Source organism: Panthera onca, chromosome B3, assembly GCF_046562875.1.
Source record: "Panthera onca isolate mPanOnc1 chromosome B3, mPanOnc1 haplotype 2, whole genome shotgun sequence".
Taxonomy (NCBI): domain Eukaryota; kingdom Metazoa; phylum Chordata; class Mammalia; order Carnivora; family Felidae; genus Panthera; species Panthera onca.
Genome location: NC_138344.1, coordinates 41,654,650 through 41,675,690, shown reverse-complemented (window position 1 = coordinate 41,675,690; position 21,041 = coordinate 41,654,650). Strand labels below are relative to the sequence as shown.

Here is a 21,041-nt window from a genome sequence, read left to right as displayed (position 1 = left end):
CTCTCTCCCTCCTCCCCCTCTTTCCCCCTCTCCCCTCCCCTCAAGAGAAAAAAAAAAGAACAACAACAACCCTAAGTCTAGTGAATATAATAAAAACCGTTGCACTGCACTCTGTCAGTGGGTTGTATGATATGTGACTATCAATAAAGCTGTTAAAAAATATAAGTTCAGGAAAGAAAAGCAGATGTATTTTATCAAATAACTACGAAATCTTGCCAGACACATTATCTCATATAATCCTTTCAACGATTCTTTTGTGTTCTAGAGGAATTAAGAACCTTGTGTAAGTGAAGGAGCAGGCATTTGAACCTAAGTCTGCTCGAGATGCCCATGCTCATTCCACCACATTGCTTCCCTGTCACCTGTTAAGTGCTAGGCATTGTGACTGGTGCCCAGTTGAAGTGATAGGGAAGAGGTCTTCCAGGCCAGCAGAGCTGCAGGACCATGGACCCTCAGAGTAATAACAAGCGATGTGGCAATTTAGAGAGATTCAGGTACCAAAAGAAGGTGTCCCATAAGTGAAGCAAATGTGACTATTGGCAGCAGTGAAAGTGGGGGGGCAGATTTTGGAAATAACAGTGTGAGTGACCCCGAGTGGCAGTGGGGGAGGGTCACACAGGATGAAGGGCAGGTAGCAAGGTCCCCAGCTTGGTCTGCGTTTCAGGTGTGTTACCTACAAAGAATAGGTGTATGCAAATTACAGTCCTGATTTTGAAGGGGCCACGGTCCTGGCTGGGTTATGGTGGCAGGGGCTGAAGCCTGAGGAATCAAGGAGTCAGGTCCTGTGACAGGGAATCTAACCAACTCAATCCCTGGGTGAAGGCTGAAGCCCAGAGGCCAGAACCAGAGAGTTTGATGAGAGAACAAGTCGCAGGGTAACCTAACAGTGTCTCCTGAACTCCTGAGACAGAGCTCCTTGAAACCTTCCCTAGAGATAGGATTTGCCCCTGAATCTGGGGCAGAGCCAAAGCTGAGTGTCAAGTGGCCAGAATGGGGACAGACAGATCGTTAAAGCGACCAGTGCCCATCTGGTTTTTATTTTTCCCCTGCAAAATTCCTGACCGGTGACAGCTGCAGTTACATATGCCCCTGTACAAGTATTCAGGGTTAGACAAAATTCTGGGTGTGCCATCCATAATGCCACTTTCTTCCCTATTACACAAGAAAGTACATCAGGAAGTGACTAAGAACGTCGTTTCAAGAATAGCCATGAATCTGTTCCATTCGGTTTTATCGTCAGCAAAAATGATTCGTGTGCATGTCCGATTTGGGCAGGCTGTTGTGATGGGATCACCAGGGTGGGCATCATCAGGCAGACCCTGCCTGTGCAACCAGAATCCCTGGCTGAGCCTCTCTCTCTCTCTGCCAGACCACTCCCTCAGCCAAGAGTCCTTGGGTTTCACGTAACAGATACATCTTAAGCTTGCCTGAGCTAAGGTGGAGAGTGTGTTGGACATGGGCCAGGGCAGGAAGGGCAGCTGGGCCTCAGGGGGGGTCAGAACAAAGCCCTGAGAGGCCTTGGGAATGGAGACAGCTCTTCTCTTGCCACCTCCCTTTTTCTCTCAGGAGTGACCTGGTTTCTCATCTCTACTTCTCCCTGACACTCTTTCAGCCTCCTCTCCCTACATCCCAGCTTTTCTGCCTCTCAGGGCACATCATGACAGTGACTATGCCAGCCCCTTGTTATATGCTGTCCTACTTCCAGGGCCAATAGTGACTGACCCGAAGGCCTGTGTCCCAATTCCAGATGCCCTGGCAGGAGAATCTGGTTGTCTCAGCTTGGGTCACGAGCGTGTACTCCAACAGTCTGTGAGCATTTGGAGTGATAGTGACTCCTGGGGCCCACCCCTGTGCAAGAGGGTCAGGGAAGCTCTGAGAAAAGGAGGCATGGGCTGGAGAGAGACCCCATAAGGTGCCTGTTCCCTCCAAACATTGTCGCGACTGCCTTTGGTGAGGCAGCTGATGGTCTAAATCCTCCCCTCAGGCTGCCTCAGTGTTGTTCTGTCTTTTCCCTGAAACATTGAGTATTTGCTGGACATATTTGTTAACTGAAAACACCTTCTCCACAAACTTCAGCAAAGTGATGGTAAATGTATGCAAAAATTTTTTTTTGTTCACGTAGAACAATCAGATCTAGAGACCACATGTTGAGGAGAGATGCCATTTTCAACTAAAGACTTACCAAGTACATTGGAGCTAAGCCCATTTCCAAGGGCCCACATTGCCTAGCAATATATTTTACAACCAACAAAATGCCTTTTAAATAGCCCTTACGTTATGTCTGAATGAGAACTATCTTACTCATACTTAAAGTATCTAAAGAGTAAAATCTGAAATCAGGAGCTAGAAGCAGAAAACTTGGAATTTCTAACCTATGTGGTTTCCTATTTCATATTTATAAGGCATATTAAGGGAACTATGGGGTAGGCTGTGAAATCTGGAGGCAATACTCTAAGGCTCTGAGAGCACCCAAGACTCCTCCCCCTACAGTTTCTAATGGTGATGACAGTGATATCATCTGAATGTTACTTCTTGCTTATTTCGTGTCAGGCATGGCACTAAGCACTTTATATGGATAATCTCATTTAATCTTTACACCATCTCCATGAAATGTTATCCACATGTTACAGATGAGGAAGCTAAGGCACAGAGCTTGTTAAGTACCATTCCCAAGAACTCATAAATGGTCATTTGAACTAAGATGTAAGCCTAGGTCTGGCTGTAGCAGAAGAATTTTAACCAATATAATATACTTAGATATTCCAACAAGAAATTTTTAGAAAAGATATTTGCAAATGACATATCGGACAAAGGGCTAGTATCCAAAATCTATAAAGAACTCACCAAACTCCACACCCGAAAAACAAATAATCTGGTGAAGAAATGGGCAGAAGACATGAATAGACACTTTTCCAAAGAAGACATCCAAATGGCCAACAGACACATGAAATAATACTCAAAGTCACTCCTCATCAGGGAAATACAAATCAAAATCATACTGAGATATCACCTTACACCGGTCAGAGTGGCTAAAATAAACAAATCAGGAGACTGTAGATTCTGGAGAGGATGTGGAGAAACGGGAACCCTCTCTCACTGTTGGTGGGAATGCAAACTGGGACAGCCGCTCTGGAAAACAGTGTGGGGGTTCCTCAAAAAATTAAAAATAGATCTACCCTATGACCCAGCAATAGTACTGCTAGGAATTTACCCAAGGGATACAGGAGTGCTGACACATAGGGGCACTTGTACCCCAATGTTTATAGCAGCACTTTCAATGATAGCCAAATTATGGAAAGAGCCTAAATGTCCATCAACTGATGAATGGATAAAGAAATCGTGGTTTGTGTACACAATGGAATACTACTTGGCAATGAGAAAGGATGAAATATGGCCTTTTGTAGCAACGTGGATGGAACTGGAGAGTGTTATGCTAAGTGAAATAAGCCATACAGAGAAAGACAGATAACACATGTTTTCACTCTTATGTGGATCCTGAGAAACTTAACAGAAAACCATGGGGGAGGGGAATGGAAAAAAATAAGTTTAGAGAGGGAGAGAGCAAAACCATAAGAGACTCTTAAAAACTGGGAATAAACTAAGCGTTGATGGGGAGTGGGAGGGAAGGGAAAGTGGGTGATGGGCATTGAGGAGGGCACTTGTTAGGAGGAGCACTGGGTGTTGTATGGAAACCAATCTGACAGTAAATTATATTAAAAATAAATTAAATTAAATTAAATTAAATTAAAAATTATTTGAAAGTGAAGCTCCCCAGACAGAATGAAAGAATGAAAGAAAGAAAGAAAGAAAGAAAGAAAGAAAGAAAGAAAGAAAGAAACTCCCTATGAACATTAGGCTTTCCTATCATTTTCATCACCCATTAGGTCTTTTCATTTTCATTGTATTTGATTAAGTGTATTTTTGTGTCTCCTATAAAGAAGACACTGATGTAAAGGGCAATGTAACAATGATTAAGACCCTTTTGGGGTTTTAAAGGAGCTCCAGATTATCTAATAATAAGGAAGAGGTTGTATAAACATAATTACAACATATGATACACCATCCTAGAAACATAAAGTCTTGCAGAGATTAAGAGAAGGAGCAATCATGTTCACTTACTACGTAAATGTTAGGATTTGTTGCATATGAATGTTGTTAGATGAGTAGTGTAAGAGACACAGAAATCCCATGTTAGCCAGAGTAATCAACCGTTCCAAAGTGGAATGCTTAGCAAGGCCAGTATGACTTCTGGTAAATCATATAGCCATGTGTTTAAGTGAACCATGGAATGTGACCCCTATAAATAAGACACATGACTTTAAAGGAAGAAATGCATCCTCATTAGGCTTGATTCTTGTTGCATATTTTCAGTAAACACTGTCCCTGAAGAAAACACCTCTAGTGTGAGCTGTCAGCCAGCAAACTGAGGCAGAGACAATAGGAAGAAGTCCAAGGGAGACCTTTGGGAAGAGTTCTCTACTCGATGTGATGCTTGATAGCTCAAGAATCTTTCCAGAATGGTTCCAGGAATAAATGGATACACCTGTTTTTGAACTTTGCTTGCAGAAACCAGTCCATCATCTGCCACCGGCTAGACCCAGTGGATATTGGTGCCACCGGCCATCCAGGAATCTGAGATGGGCACTGATTACTTGCCCCAGTTCTCCACCTGAATTACCGACCCTGCTTTCTGCTTCAGGTAATGGGAGCCCCGCTGTGCTTTTCTGCACTCTTGAAGTCTGCAGCAGTCTGTGATCAGTACTTAGAGGCTTAACTGTGGCAATGGAAAGCAGGACGCACTCCAGACTTGGCAAAAAATAGTTGTAGTGCCCCTTTCATTTATGTATGACTTTACATTACAAAGCCCATTCACAGTCATCATTAATTAAACCTGCCACTCAATGTCCTCGAAGGTACGACCGAATTAGTCTACTCACTTGACCCCCTACAAAACAGATAGAAAGGCTTAGGGATTTGCCGAAGTGAAGTGGTTCAATCAAGGAAGTTTGGCCCAATTCTTTTTTTCTCATTCATTCTTTTTCGCCTGGAAGAGGCCTTCAGGGCGCCCAGCTCTTAACTCCAAGCAGGTTAAAGAAGTCAACTGGGAAGAGCATTTTGGCAGGGATACAGCAGCAGCCTAGAGCAGAGCAGCAATGTGGGCTTGAATTATTTGAAAACAGCCAAGTCATATTCTTCTGATTCCCAGTGGATGTTAGACATGCACACACACACACACAATTTCCCCTATCAGGCCAGGGAGCAGGACCAGGACATTGGGACGTAGTTGGAACATGGCTTATGAGCATGCTACAATTTGACCTGGTGACAAAGCTGCCCACCCACCACCCACATTTCAACCCTCTGTTACCAGATCCTTTGTATTCAGTTTTTTAAAAATTTTTTATTTAAAAAAATGTTTTTTAATGTTTATTTAATTTTGAGACAGAGCACAAGCAGGGGAGGGGAAGAGAGAGGGAGACACAGAATGTGAAGCAGGCTTCAGGCTCTGAACTGTCAGCACAGAGCCCAATGTGGGACTCGAACTCACCAACTGTGAGATCATGACCTAACCTAAAATTGGACCCTCAACCAACTGAGCCACCCAGACGCCCCTGTATTAAGATTTTAAACAAGCCCAAAATCAAACCTATTCTAAGAGAGGTCCTAGTCCCATAATTTGTGGGGCTTAGAGTGCAAAAAAGTGGGGAAAAAAACAACTACAACAAACAACAAAAACAAAGAAAAGAGTGAAAACAGAGGCCCACAAATCTTATGTCTAAATATTTAACAATTATAGATGAAGATAACAAGCAAGTTTCCTACCTTAACAGATATATATTTATAATGACCTAAAAAATTGATATGAAATTTAGAATATTTTAGCTCCACAGAGCTCCACACCAGAATGTGGTGGTTTAGGGAGAGCAGTCCTGGCCTGGACCGACGCCCCTCCTTCCCCCATCCCCAACCGCCCCAGGCAGGGCCCATATCATGAAGGCATCATACACATGCGATGAGGATCCCAGACCATGTGTTCAAGCTCTGTCCATGTTAGCACCCCCTTTTGGCCATTGCTTATGGCTGTGGTGCCACACCAATGAAACAGTGCACCCTCAGAAGGATAGATCTGGAGATGAGGTCCATACCATTCCTGGAAGCAGGACATTCGGCTGAGAATTCTGGGGTGTGGGTACCTGGAGTATATTCTGAAAAGGGAGCATGACTCTGAATGAATACATCTCCTGGCCTATGGATTCCCTGCCCAATTTGGAATAGTGACCAAAAGAGGGCAAGGGTAGGGTTCTCTAAAGAGTGGGCCCCAGGGGAAGGGACCCTCTTGCTAAGACTTGAGAACAAATGCTATCTGGCCATATAACAAATAAGTCAAAAGTCTGAGTTAATACTGGAGTCTGCACAAATCTGGATACCATAAGTAATTGCTACTTAACTATAAAACACAAAAGGCATGAGCTGTTTTCAAGTGTTTTGACTGTTTGCCTCCCACAGATAATTCTGGGCAGTAGGCATGGTCTCCGGCAGGTATAAGGGCCAGGAATCAAACGAATAAACTCCATAATTAAATATTTTACCAGAGAGGTTGAGCTCCCATAAAAAGCTAGATACCAAAGCTCTAGGTGGTGATCCTAGCATAGATGACCCTTTTGTTGCCTCCCCAAAATGGACCAAGTGGAAGGAAGAAGAGAAGCATGAATCCCTGGGACACTGGGTGTCTGCTGCCCTGCTCTTTGGTCAGCCAAACTTGCAAGGAGCTGGGGGACAAAACCGATCCCTCTGTCCTCATCATGCCCCTCAGAATCAGAGTCATGATCCCAGTCCTGGCCTGACATACAAAAAAGTTAAAATTATGAGTTTCCTTGTTAACTCATCTGTTTCATTTAATGATTTACAATATTTAATTAAAAAAAAAAACTATGTCCATACATAAAAAGTATTTTTAATCATCAATTTTGAAGGCAAAAGTTGTAAATAAGGAAATGTATAAGTGTATACTTTGATGTTAATTTGTTGTATATTTAAATGATGACAGTATTGGGGTGCCTGGGTGGCTCAGTTAAGCATCTGACTCTTGATTTCAGCTCAGGTCATGATCTTGAGGTTCATGATTTCAAGCCCTGCATCGGGCTCTGTACTGACAGCACAGAGCCTGCTTGGGATTCTCTCTCTCTCTCTCTCTCTCTCTCTCTCTCTCTCTCTCCTCTCTCTCTGCCCCTCCACCCCTCATGTATGCATTCTCTCCCTTTCTCTCACAAATAAATAAATAAAACTTAAAAAAAAAATGAGTGATTACCGTATTAAATTCTGGATTCTTGGCTCAGAGAAAGGCTTTAGACCAACTTTCTCTGACAGCATCGTTCCTAATGTATGAAAGATGTGTTTCCATAATGATCTTGGGATGTTGGATGTGTAAATGAATTCCTTACTTTTTTTGCTTTTAAAATGGAGATAAAGGGGCACCTGAGTGACTCAGTCAGTTGAGCGACTGACTTCGGCTCAGGTCATGATCTCACAGTTCATGAGTTCAAGCCCCAAGTCGGGCTCTGTGCCTACTGGTCAGAGCCTGGAGCCTGCTTCGGATTCTGTGCCTCCCTCTCTCTGTGCCCCTCCCCCACTCATGGTCTATCTCTCTCTGTCTCAGAAATAAATAAACATTAAAAAAATTTTTTTAAATGGAGATAAAAATATATCTCAAATCAGAAAAAAAAGAGTCAACTCACATCATCAGGTAGTGGTCACTTCTGGGGTGTGGACCGATAAATCCTCCTACTGCCCCACAACCTTCTCCCCCACAGACCCACTCTCTGTTCAGAGGGAGCTACTCGGCGAGCCAAGGACAATTTGTATGCCTATGTTGACCCCATTTCTGGCTGTCACTTAACAACTTGACCCCTGTATTACTATGTTGCTGCCCGAAGTACCCACCTTCCTGTCATTGTGATTCATCCTCCTCACCCATCCAGTTCAAGTGAATTGTATGTCCAACGTCAGGGACTTAGTGCTGGTCAATAAGACCTTCCTGGGATGGCCCTGTCCTGCTATATAACAAGAAGCATGGCTCCCAGACAATGCAGATCACTGCGAATAAAACTTGATGTCACAGATGCTGCTTATCCAGAATAGTCAGGAGATGGGGCATTCTAATTCACAGGGGAATCTGCTTACCTAGAGACTACCAGTTTTGAAAGAAAAATAAGCTAATTTTGAAAGAACTGTAAATTAACACAACAGCACATTACCAGCATGTTGTAATTTTACCCAGCATTGTAATTACTTATGTGTGTGCCCCACCTCTCCTCTAAGACCACAGGCTTCTTAAGGGATGGTCTGTATCAGTTTCTTTACTGCCCTTACAGTACCTAGTGAGTTGCTTTATATATTGTAGGGGCTAAAAAAAATTGTTTTTATTAAGTGAATGAATATACAGAAAAACTGTAATTTACCAACATGACTTAATCCTTCTTTGATGACTCAGTAGGCCCTCCAGGGTCACACATTGTTTCAGGATTATTATTATGTGTGTTATCTCTGGGGATGTTTAATACAGGCCAACTGGCTGACAGGGGAATTCTACAATGACTGGAAGATAGGAGTCGGTATCTATGGACTCATTCCACATCTAAGTCTATGTACATGTATTCAAAAGTCAAACACGGAAGTGATCCCACTTATTATTTCCTGAAAGAAATACCGCATCACAGTACAACCGTTTGTGAAATAGAAGGTTACAAATAAGGAGTGTTAACTGGCTTCTGCTTTTAAACCTTAACCAGGTCAAGGAATTTATCTTTGAGATTTTTGGAAAGATAGGATGTCATTAGTACCATTAATGTATTATTATCATTATTAAAGTCTAATCATCAGATTGTAATTTACTAATGAATGCAAACATATTTATTACTGTGTGCCTAATGTATGCCAAGCCCTGTGGTGGTCATTAGGGATACAATATGAATATAATTCATGCCCTCAAGAAATTTAAATAATCTATTTTTAAAAACATTTTATTACACAGACCATTTTACAGAACTTTAGATGTCAATGTAGAAAATTGGTCTGGGTGTGATGTGACCCTTAACACATCCTATAACTCACTCAAAATAGAGAATGATACAAAAGAAAAAACCACAAATGTTAGCTTAATTACTTGGCATTAACCTTTTAAAAAAATTTTTTTAAGTTCGTTTGTTTGTTTGTTTGTTTATTTAGAGCACATGCAGGGAAAGGCCAGAGAGAGAGAAAGAATCCCAAGCAGGCTCCACGCTGTCACTATGGAGCCCGAATTGGGGCTCAAACTCATGAACCGTGAGATCATGACCTGAGCCAAAATGAAGAGTCAGATGCTTAACCGACTGAGCCACCCAGGACCGTTGGCATTAGCCTTATTTCCTGAAAAAACTCAGCCTCAAGAATGTTCATTTAAGAATCTAGTTTTTTGGGGGCGCCTGGGTGGCTCAGTTGGTTAAGCATCCGACTTCGGCTCAGGTCATGATCTCATGGTTCGTGAGTTCAAGCCCAACATCAGGCTCTTTGCTGACAGGTTGGAGCCTGGAGCCTGCTTCGGATTCTGTGCCTTCCTCTCTCTGTGCCTCTCCCCCACTCACACTGTGTGTGTCTCTCTCTCTCTCTCAAAAATAAACATTAAAAAAAAAAAGAATCTAGTTTTTTGCACTTTTAGAATGCTGGGTAAATTTCCTTCTGCACATAAGGTGATTTTCATTTCAGTTCAGTACAATGTCTGTCCCCCAGGACTTGGGGGCAAGTCAACTGCCCCAGGTCAGGAGGAAGCAGCCATCACAGCACCCTAGACCCCTTGGCTAATCTTTCCATGGGTGTGATTGTAACAGAGGTAGCATGAGGGAGCCATGCCCTGGGATTCAGGAGAATCCTGAACAGGGACAGATGTTCTCAGTCCAGCAGGAACTCTGATAAATGGATGTTGCCTCCCTTCCTGACACCTTCCTATAAACATGCTGATTTTCTTCATGACCGTAGGACTTTACAGCTCAATCTTCATATCTAAAACTAGGGTTCAGATGAAATCACTTTCCTGACATATATACTGAACATAGGTCCCATAAGGTGCTCCATCAAAAAGGTGCCTCAGAGCACAAGTGTGGGGAAAGCCGCACTCAGCACCAGACTATGAAGAGTCACAAAGCACATCAGCATATTAAATGTTCTGAGAAGCCCTATCATCAAAACACTGTGATAGCAGAATTTGTCAAAAGGGTTTGGCCATGAAACCCATTCTTCTAGTTTCACCTACTGATTCACTTCGTATTCTGAGATACAAACTTTGGAAACAATAAATGATCTCTATACTCATTGGTTCTATACCATCTTCAAGCAGAAAATAGTCTTAGAAAACAGAAGTCCATGAGGTTAGGATCTCATAGTCAGTAGCCAAACTAGGTCCCTTTGATTTGTCAATTTCTTACATTCTATATTCCAGTAATCCCAGTGAATGAAATTTACTGTGAGGGCTCCAAAGAGCATCAGTAATTGAGATCTATAGATTTCTCTAAGCTCCAGGGTTTCCACGTTGGGTTAAATTCTCAGTTGAAGTTACTCCCGATTAAGCAAAACTAATGGTGTGTATCCATTGGCTAGGAAGGTGTTACTGAGCAGAGAATTATCCACAATTCGAGAAAGTAATGAGAAAGAGGGAAAGGCAAAATGAACAGCACAGAGTCCAAAGCCCAAGTAATTATCTCCTGGGTGACCAAGAGTAAATTCCTTTTTTTTTTTTTTATACTGAGTTCATGGAGATCCTTTGATTTTTTTTTTTTTTTAAGTATTGAGTCATATATTCCTTTGGTGTCAAGATTAAGAAAAGAGAACTGATGCTTGCTATAACAACCTCAAAGTCCAGTGTCCCTAGATAGTGTCTCCTTAATGCCAACTTATAAAAGTCTCACACATCACTTCACAAGGGACTTTGCCTTGAGTTTAAAGGACAAAAATAGTTTTAGGCTTCAATTTCTTTTCATGCCGTTTGCTTGTAAAGAACTCTTTAAGTTTGGTGGCTAAGTAAACAACCGTATGCTCCTTTCAGTGAATTGGCCGTCCCACAGTCCCAGCTATAGTACAGCCTAACCCCAAAGTAATTAAAGAACCAAGTGATTTGCATTCTTTTCCTACAAAAACTACTCTTGAGTAGCAGATGGCAAACACAAATGTTTTGCTCTAGAGACATATGGAAACCTCTCTGTTTCATAAAAGCCTCAATGAATATTAAATGCTGAATGATGCCATTCATGGCAGAAATAAGATGTTGTGATAATCTCCCAAAAAGGCCTAATTAGGCCATATAGCTACTTGAGTTTCAGAAAGCAATACGTGGGAAATTACTATGTGATTGGGATTTCATTAGCAGTTTTTCTTAATCTGAATATTCATCTTGGCCCCAAAGAATCACCTCTTCAGCCTTATTTCTTTAGCATCCTATTATGTTGTCACCATCACTTATAATTGTACATCTTAAAAATGAGTAATCAAAGAGTTCTACTTGATTTCATACTAACTGCTTCAGTTCTGTCTGGAGAGTGAGAGGCAAGGAATTAAAGAGGTAAGGTGTTTTATCCTAGGTTCTGGAACATTCAACATGCACCCTGATTAAGGGTGCCTTGCTGCTGTTAAATTAGGTGGGGGGGGGGGGGGGAAGCCTATGTTTAAGGTTATTTGGGAAATGATTATCCATATTAAATAGGAATTGGAAGCAGGAATATAACTGGATATGGCTCAAAATACAAAGCAGAATCTCATTTTTCTCTTAACCTTCTAGATTGGCAACCTAATAAATTGCTGTTGCCATCACAGAGAGGACTGAAACTTTGCACTCCTTGGAAAGAGAGAAGTACGATAACTGAGTCATAGGGTGAATTGAATGCTGTTTGGAACAAGGAACTAGGTGTCTTGGGCTCCTTTCCCAGCACCACACCCTGATTGGCCTCCAAGAGACCCGCTAGGCCTTGGGGCTGTTGATAAATCCCCTTGATTCAACAGGGTGTTTGGTTGGCCTGGGAGACCAATGTCTGTAAAACCAGAATCCCCAAGGCAGGTCTTGGGTCACCTGTTACGGGGGTTTGGATTTAACACCTAAAGGATTTTATAGACAAAAAGGAATCATCTAAACAAACTCCCCTCATTTTACAGACAAGGAAACTGAGACACAGAAAGGTTGTTGTCCTTGTTTAAGGTCACAGAGTTAGTTAGTGGCAGAGCTGGGAACAGAACCCCAGTCACCTGATGCTTTGTCTGCTCCTCTTTCCATCACAAAACCCCAGAACTTAGAAAGTTCAAGGCTGCTAAAGTGTTTAACCTTAGCTGCTTGCTGAAGTAGGGTAGAAAGGGACCAGGTGTGTAAGTGCCGATGTTAATTCTGGCTTTGGACCACCTATCCCTTCTTTCTTAAGCAAAGTTATTTCCTTCTTGCCTCTTCTTCCCAGTTCAACATCAATCCATTTGTATAAGAGAACAAGTCAGAATTTTCCTGGATTCAGCTTCATGACTTCTGCAGAAATTCCAACATAACTAACCACTTAGAGGTACTCAGTACAAAAACCAATATGCACTTGACACTGAAACAGGTGGTAGTATTCCTTTGTTGCTTCTGTCGCCTTGTCTCCTCTTCTTTTCTCTGTTTCTAACAGAATCCCATGATTTAGGTTGAGCTTGACCCTACACTCAGCCTTACTCCAGTTAGTGTAGGCCAGAATCTTAGACTCTAGGGATTGATTCATGGAAGGGCAGTCCAGTCCCGTGGAACTCAGTTTTAGGGTATTCATTTAAACTTTTGAGGAAGAGGACTCTCTACATCCTGCTTTGTTGAATCTGGAAGCGGTCTCAGGAGTTTCAGGAAGATATTTTGCAACCACAATGGGCTGGCCTGTTGAAATAAGTGTTACTTAGGAAACATTACTAAGAAAATGACAGAGAGAAAAACCAGGTACCAGGCATGTCATTTGAGCTGCTGAATTACTCACCTGTCATTAGTTTTATATCTGATTGTTTTAGTGTGTGATTAAATGTTTTTTCTTATTCAAGCTATCTAGTGTTCTATTATTTACTGCCATAAGCATCTCAATACCTATTAGGATGCTGATTGTGAGTTTCAGCGTATCTTGACTTTGCCATTGGATCAAAGTCCATTTTAAAGTTGGTCCCAAAACTTTCTTTAATCACCCACGCTTATAAGAAACCCCACCCAAAAATGCATAGTATTTAGTGCATATGCCTTATTTGACACAAAATCCTACATAGCAATGTCTAGGTTACTGAAAGGAATGAATTTTACTAGAATCTTCTATTATTTTTTTGTGAAATATTTTATTGTCAGAAACTTTATTATCAGAAAAAGAAATAATATAAGAGGTAGTGGAATGGGTTCCTTCCAGTCCACCCTTTAGTAGAGTAAAATATTGATCTCAACTCTCTATGCAGGCTAAGGTTGGCCTCCCCTTTCTGTGGGCTGGACAGTGCCCAGAAATGGAGCCACTCAGAATTGTTGCAACTTGGGTGGCTTCTTCTGCATTGTAGATGACTAGGTATTCACTCCTGACACCCAGGAAAGGAGTTTTGCCTTCATCTGGGTGTTGGCTGTGGTCCTTGCCCATATTCTAAGGGCCCATGCTATAGATGGCCTCCCCTTCAGTCACATTGATTAACTCAGGCCTGAACGATGCAGACTATCTTCTCATCCCCTCTACACCTTTGTTATACACCTACTGACTCTGTTCTAAAAAGCTAGGTTTATAGAAATTGGTTAATCAAGCAGATACTGTAATTTCATGCAGCAATTTTTGTACCATATCATTTTTATTTAACTTTCGTATCTAGTTGAGATATGCAACATATTTAACCATCTGTTTGGCAAGAGCATTTGATCCATCACATTGGAAGCCTGACCAATCAGAATGTATGCCCAAATAATCAAAATGGACACCCAACCAGTCAAATGGATGCCTAACCAATCTGAATTAAAAGCCAACCAATCAGAATGAACACCTGACCCATCATAATAAATGAAGAGTATACAGCCAAATACTGGTCTCCCATTTATTATTGAACTTATCACTTGTGGATTCTCCCCTCAATTAGATGGGAAGCAAACTGAGGGAAGGGATCATATGATAGATCCCTTTGTATTCTCCAAGTGGCCTTGCTGAGCTGGTTTCATAGGGTGAGCTTAATGGATATTTGTTTGAATGGACATTATTCACCCTGTGATTGCTCAGGAAACATCAGTGGGTGGAAAAGGTACAGTTTGTCTCTCTGATGAAGATAATTATAGAATTGTCTCACTGGAATATCACTAAACAAATAGCATGTTTTTGGCTGACACACAGGTGATAGGAGAAATTGGTATTTTTGAGAGATTATCATTCAATATGATCTTGACAAGCTAGAGAAGTAAGATATAATCATACTGATTTCTTAAACACAACAATGAACAGTATACTTACAGAATGAATAACATATAAATATACTATAGAGTACAACCAGAAAGGTATTTGTGAGGCCAAAAATACCCAAGCAAATAATAAACTGAAGGTGAACCAGCTGTTTGAAAAACTAGAAAACTGGCATGATCATCAGGTGTTCATTCATTTATTTGACAGCTTAATTGAGTACCTACTGGGGTACACAGTGAGAAATTAGAAATGTTCTTTTCCTCAAAGAGCTCAAGTTGTAAGGGAGAAGACAAAGAAGTACACAAACTATTAGATAACAGAGAGAGAACTTATTCAATGGCTGAGTCATCAGCCAGTGAAAATAATCACCATGAAGGACATCTTTGTAGCCCACCGGGACAGCTGTGCTCAACAGATGGCAGAGGACCAGAACCCAAGAGTGCTTGGGCAGAAGCATCCACACTGCTGGGTGCAGACAGATGATCAGAAGCTGCTTTGCCCCTAGTGTTTCAGGACCATGTAAGCTCCTGGATTCGTATAGGATATAATTAAGAGGAGGAAAAGCCCCAATAATGGTAGATACCAGTTTTGCCAGCCCTTGCCAGGTAGGGGTCTCAGCCAAATTTAATTTCACTTAGGCAGTTAAGAAAGGTAACTCTTCTTACACTCAAGTGCTATAGAGCAATTCAAAACAGTTAAAGAGTGCTTGAATAAATTTGAAAATTTGCCTAGAGAACACACAGACCCTCAAGAATATGTGTAGATTCTTGGGAGCCTTTGATCCCCCATATGAATAAACTGTGAGATGTGAATAATGCCCTTGGAATTGTGCAACATGGCGGTCCTGAGGAAAGCCAGTCCAAGGACATGGTGAACACGTAGAGGAGGGCAGCAACAAGAAAATACAGGAAAACGAACTAAAGCTCTGTTCAAAACCAGCCTGAAGCTCACACAGACCTCCCACCATTCAGACCTCCTTTCAGTATCATTGCCCCACCTCATCAGGAGATTCACAGGGAAGAACTCAGGTTCACCCAGCTCGGCCTTACATCCACCTCTTTGGCTGGAGGAGTAGAGTACCCTGATTCACAGCCATCAGTGGGGGAGGAGCACTTACCAAAAGCAGGAAGAAAGAGTGCTGGTCTCACAAAAACCACAGAGAGTAAACTCCTTGGACATCGAGATTTCTGTAAGTCAAGCTGCCATGTAGATGTTAACCTTATCAAAGGCTTCAGTAAATATTTACAGAATCAGATTGAATGTGCTGGTCTTCCTAGTGCTCTGCAGTGATGCAGCATTTCAAAGATGGGTCTGGGCAACTGGCAAAAAATACTGATATGGTTTCCTCAGAGCACAGTAGCATGGGTTTTTTGAAAGGGGTCACCAATGCCACTGAGAGAAAGAAAGCAAGGTGGCAATCAGTGATCAGTTACACGTGGTACTCTCAGCTCTACAAATAAACTTATCGTCCAGTCCTTTGAGAAAAGTACCCTGATTAAAAAAAATTTTTTTAATGTTTATTTATTTTTGAGAGAGAGACAGAGTGTGAGTAGGGAGGGACAAAGAGAGAGAGAGGGAGACACAGAATCCAAGGCAGGCTCCAGGCTTATGAGCTGTTAGCACAGAGTCCGACACGGAACTCAAACCCACAAACTGTGAGATCATGACTAGACCCGAAGTTGGACGCTTAACTGACTGAACCATCCAGGTGCCTCTTGATATAATAGTACTGTGCCTACCACCAAATCTGTTCTGTAAGTAACATTGTTGTACAAATTTAAAAATTAATAATGCATAAAGAGAAAAATTTGAATTCTTCTTGAAATAGGGCCCACATATCAAAATTTGTGAATGGTTCAACAGTGATGCACAGACTTACCACCTAGAAAGTCCCAATATTATATACTTGGTAATAGAGAAAAACCAGGGAAGTGAAAATAAGACAGATTTTTTTTTTAATTCCCATCAATTAAAAAAATTCCCCTAAGGAAATTTAGGGACTTTAAAATTCTTAACTCTAACTTTTTTTCTTTTTTTTTTTTTCTTTAGAGAGAGAGAGAGCAGGCAGGAGAGGGGCAGGAGAGGGAGAGGTAGAGAGAGAATCTTAAGCAGGCTCTATGGCCAGTGCAGAACTTGATCTCACCACTGTGAGATCATGACCTGAGTCAAAAATCAAGAGTCAGATGCTTTCCTAACTGAGACACCCAGGTGCCCCAACTTCTTTTCTGAACTTAAGTTCTATACCACATCTGTATGTTCTTATTCATACGGAAAAAGAATGGCAACAGTTGCATGCAGATAGGAGGACTAAAATTTATTTTAAATCAATACACATTTTATAAAAGAAAGATTTCACTGGTCTTTGAAGATTTTTTTCCTACTTCTTTCTCAGAATGAAGGTGCAGATATAGAACTGAGCTGTTCACACTTGTTCAGCCCTGGTTGAGGCCAAATTCACAGACTTGCACGAGAACTGACTGGGGCAAGGAGGCTCAGCCTGTGCCAGAGGACAGAGCCCTTCCCTTAACGGGGCAGAAACTGACACTGACCTCCTTAGACCTTTGTTTCCATCAGGCAGGCTCTAGGAACTAGACATTTTATTAGCAGCAACTCTCTGGGTACTGTATTACCAATAAGTGTGAGTTAATGACACATTTCATCTTTTTTCTACATGGAAGGTGAAGGCCAATACTAAGACCAACCAAATCTTCTGCCACAAGACTAAGAATGGAGCATCACTGACACTGTATATAAAGTCACAAGCCACTTGAGGTGTTTTAGAAAAGCCTGCTGTCGGGGTGCCTGAGTGGCTCAATCGGCTGAGCGTCCAACTTCAGCTTAGGTCATGATCTCACAGTTTGTGGGTTGGGCCCCCACATCAGGCTTTGCACTGACAACTCAGAGCCTTCTTTGGATTCTCTGTCTCCCTCTCTCTCTGCCTTTCCTCCCCCCCCCCCCTCAAAAATAAACATTAAAAGAAAGGAAGGAGGGAAAGAGGGAAGGAGGGAAGGAAGGAAGGAAGGAAGGAAGGAAGGAAGGAAAGTTTGACATCTTGTTTACTGTCCCAAGTGTTTTCCTTATTCCACTAATGGTTGAGTCCACTGGTTTCCTTAATAACCTCCTCTAACCTTCCATAAGGTGTTTCCTTAGATCTAAGGTAAATGCCTAGGCCAGTTGTTCTCTAATATTTTGGCCTCAGGACCCCTTTATCCTCTTAAGAATTATTGAGGTGGGGTGCCTAGGGGCTCAGTCGGTTGAGCCACCAACTCTTGATTTCAGCTCAGATCATGATCCCAAGGTCGTGGGATCAAGCCCTGCGTCTCTCTGGGCTTCTTGCTGAGCATGGAGCCTGCTTAAGATCGTCTCTCTCTCCCTCTGTCCCTCTCCCCGCTCTCTTTCTCTAAAATAAAAAAAAAATTATTGAGTACTCTGAAGAGCTTTTGTTCATGTGGGTCTTATCTGTAGGTATTTGACATATTAGAAGTTAAAACTGAGAAGAGAGAAGAGATGGGAGATTGAACCCTGACTGGATGAAGCCTCTGGTCCTAGACCTCCTTAGCCATTCCTTGCCCTGTGGCTTTACTTGAGCCAGGAAACTTCCTTTCCAGGAGAACTTGTTCTGGTTGGGTTTCTGCCAGTAGCAAATGAAAGAGGCCTTAATGATACATCCACAAAACAATTATAGAATAGTCTAAAACAGTAAATAAAGGATTACATTGAGTATGACAATGCTGCCCCCCCCCCCCTTCATTTGTCATCCATGGAGAGAGAGGGCTTAAGAAGGTAACTATCACCACAAACATTTATGTTAGGTATTTCATTTAATTTTCTTTACAACCCTATGAAATGCTTGTTTTATGCCCATTTTACAGATGAGAAAACTGGGGCGCAGAGATTGAACAGCTGAGTCGCTGAGCCAAGACAAAATCCGATTCTCATTCCCAACGTCATAGTTCGGGCCTCGCATAATGATTTTCATTTTATAGGACATAGACCTGTAGCACAAGTCTTAATATTTTCAATTTCCAGATTTTTTTTATCCATCCTCTTGCCTTGGGAGGGGAGCGGTCTGCACAACAGATCTCTAAAATACCAATTGTATTTGGCTCTGGTCTGTGTGCCGTGAAGAGAACACAGCTGAGGTTCAAGTTAGAACGGCAATCATTCTTTTGGAGCTCTGTAACTGAGGAGCTGCGGGAGGGGGCTTGAGGTGGTGCTGATAAGGAACTGCAGGAGAAGCCAGATAACGCACTCTGCAGATAATCCACAGGCTGCGCCACAGCAGCATGAAGCAAAGAAGGCATCTCTGCTCCGGGTCCGGACCGGAGACATACGGGAGTCGTGGGACTCAGATTCCGAGGTCTGGATTTGAAAGGCGCCCACACACAAAGAAAACGGTGAACTTGAGTTCCAGCGACACTACGCGCAGAGTCCGAAAGGGGACCCTCCTTCCCGGCAGGGGTGGAAACGTCTAATCCACCGGGTCACCGAAGCCCGAGCAGATCCTCTTATATCCCTTGGGGCTGCTCGGACAGCCCGCGCTGGGCACGCCCGAGACTCTCCAAAGGAACTACAAATCCCATCAAGCCCTGGGACGCGGGCGGTGATGACGAAGCCCCCTCGGATTGGCCGCGTGGGGCGGGGCGCGCAGGCCTTCTCCAAGGGAAGGGGCGGGTCTCAGGGCGGGGCGAGCGGTGGTGGCTCGGCGGACACGCCCCCTCGCCCGCGGCCCCCTCCCCGCCTCTCTCCGCCGCTTCTCTAGCTCCCCGGTCAGAGGGCCGGAGCGAGAAGATGGCGAAGACGTACGATTATCTGTTCAAGCTGCTGCTGATCGGCGATTCGGGGGTGGGCAAGACTTGCCTCCTATTCCGCTTCTCCGAGGACGCCTTCAACACCACCTTCATCTCCACCATCGGTGAGGGAGGGGCCGCGGCCGGGGACAGGGAGTGAGATGTGGGGGGCGGGTGCAAGGCGGCGGGGGAGAGGGCTGGAGGAGGGCTTGGGAGCCCCAGGGAGGGGACCCCGGGGACGGCAGGGTGGCGAGGGTAGTGGGAGAGGGTGAAGGCGTGAGGGAGAGGGGCGGGCGGGGACGTGAGGCTGAGGAGGGGGGAGGTGAAGAGGGAACTTGGGGGCAAAGGAAGGGGAACCAGAGGAACAAGGACTGGGGGTATTGGGGGAAATTAGAGGGTTGGAGGAGTGACAGGGAAGGGTCTTAGCAGGACAAAGTGATTGGAGCGGGGGGGGGGGGACACACGAAATCTCATGGAGAAAGAGAAGGGGATAGTGGGTGTGAAATGGATTAAAAGACAGGAAAGAGGAAGGAAATGTGAAGGGGGAAATGAAGCTTTGGGGGGAGTAGGAGGGACGTGAAGTAAAAGAAGGGAGGACATCAGGGACAAGAGAGGTGAGAACCCGACAATCGGAAGGGAATTCGGGGGAATGAGTGATCAGGCGGTGAGGGATTGGGGGCACTGGCCGCAAGAGGTCTGGATCCCTCCTCCTGGGAGGGGCAGAACAAAATTGCAGGATGGGGAGAACAGTTCAGGGGGCCAGAGTGAGGATAGGTGGTGGAGAAAGTAAAAGAGAGCTGGGCGTGAGACAGGAGGCAAAAGGGGAAGCGGAATATACAGTTGAGCGGGTGTACCGAGAAGACGGAGAAAATGGGAAAGGGAGGGGAAATGGAAAGTGTGGGGCACAGGACTTTCTGCAGTAACCGAAAACACTGCTTACCATTTTCTCCCTCTTCTTCCTTCGGATCAAGTGCCAGAGAAAGAGCAAAAAGTGACTAAGGGTGGAATAATGTCTACAGGATATTAAATTGTTGTGTGAGTGTTAACGGGTGTTAAGAGAATTGGTGACTCTTGGGAATGGTGTGGTCAGGAAAATATGGTTCACTCCTTTACTACCATCGCCTAAGAAGCAACACTTCCCAACTTTTTAAATTCTTGGGCTTGAATGTTTAATAACTTCTCAGCAGAGGAATTGATCTTACATTCTGCCTGCCTTCCTATGCATTTTGCTTTGGTTTTAATTATTACTTGCTAAATGAATCACAACATGCACTGTACCCACCCCCCCCCCCTCCCCCAGTTGCTTTCAATTGATTCAGTTTTTCCTGATCTTGGTTGGGAGCTGTCCTTTCTGCTTTTGTACTGGCAAGACTTTGTGTCCAGGTAAAGAGATCTCTAACTTACCATAAGCTGAAGAGCAAATCAAACTGGTGTTTTTTCTTTTTGTAATTTTATTTATGTATTTTGAGAGAAAGAGCACAGGAGTGGCAGACAGAGAGGGAGAGAGAATCTCAAGCAGGCTCCGCACTGTCAGTGCGCAGCCCAGTGTGGGGCTTAAACCCATCACCCGTGAGATTATGACCCGAGCCAAAATCAAGAGTCACACGCTTAACTGACTGAGCTACCCAGGTGCCCCAAAACTGGTTGTAAGCTGCCTATACAAGTGACCTTAACATCATTTCCTTTATTAAATAGCTGCAGTTAATTAAGTACCTTAAGAATCTTAGCTTTTGGTTGGGTGATGTCTGTGGTTTCTAATAGTAGCTCACTTAAGCACCTTTCACATGGTTCTTACAGCATATTTCGCCATGAACTTCTG

General features: G+C 43.3%; 2 protein-coding genes across 6 annotated transcripts in view; both read left to right on the top strand.

The window, feature by feature from the left end:
* The window catches only part of LOC144616708 (uncharacterized), a 29,587-nt gene extending 10,567 nt beyond the window's left edge, over positions 1-19,020 (top strand). Inside the window, exons 6-7 of one of the 5 annotated variants that reach the window (XM_078448702.2) lie at positions 4,567-4,699; positions 18,305-19,017. In XM_078448702.2, coding sequence (XP_078304828.1) covers positions 4,567-4,699; positions 18,305-18,339 — 168 coding nt within the window. In that variant the 3' untranslated portion in view covers positions 18,340-19,017. The other 4 variants (XR_013556318.2, XM_078448704.2, XM_078448703.2 and 1 more) reach the window with 4 other exon arrangements.
* A 110-nt stretch (positions 19,021-19,130) lies between these two features.
* The window catches only part of RAB8B (RAB8B, member RAS oncogene family), a 58,575-nt gene continuing 56,664 nt past the window's right edge, over positions 19,131-21,041 (top strand). The window contains exon 1 of the mRNA XM_060618366.3: positions 19,131-19,347. Coding sequence (XP_060474349.1) covers positions 19,224-19,347 — 124 coding nt within the window. The 5' untranslated portion in view covers positions 19,131-19,223. The remainder of the gene's footprint in view (positions 19,348-21,041) is intronic.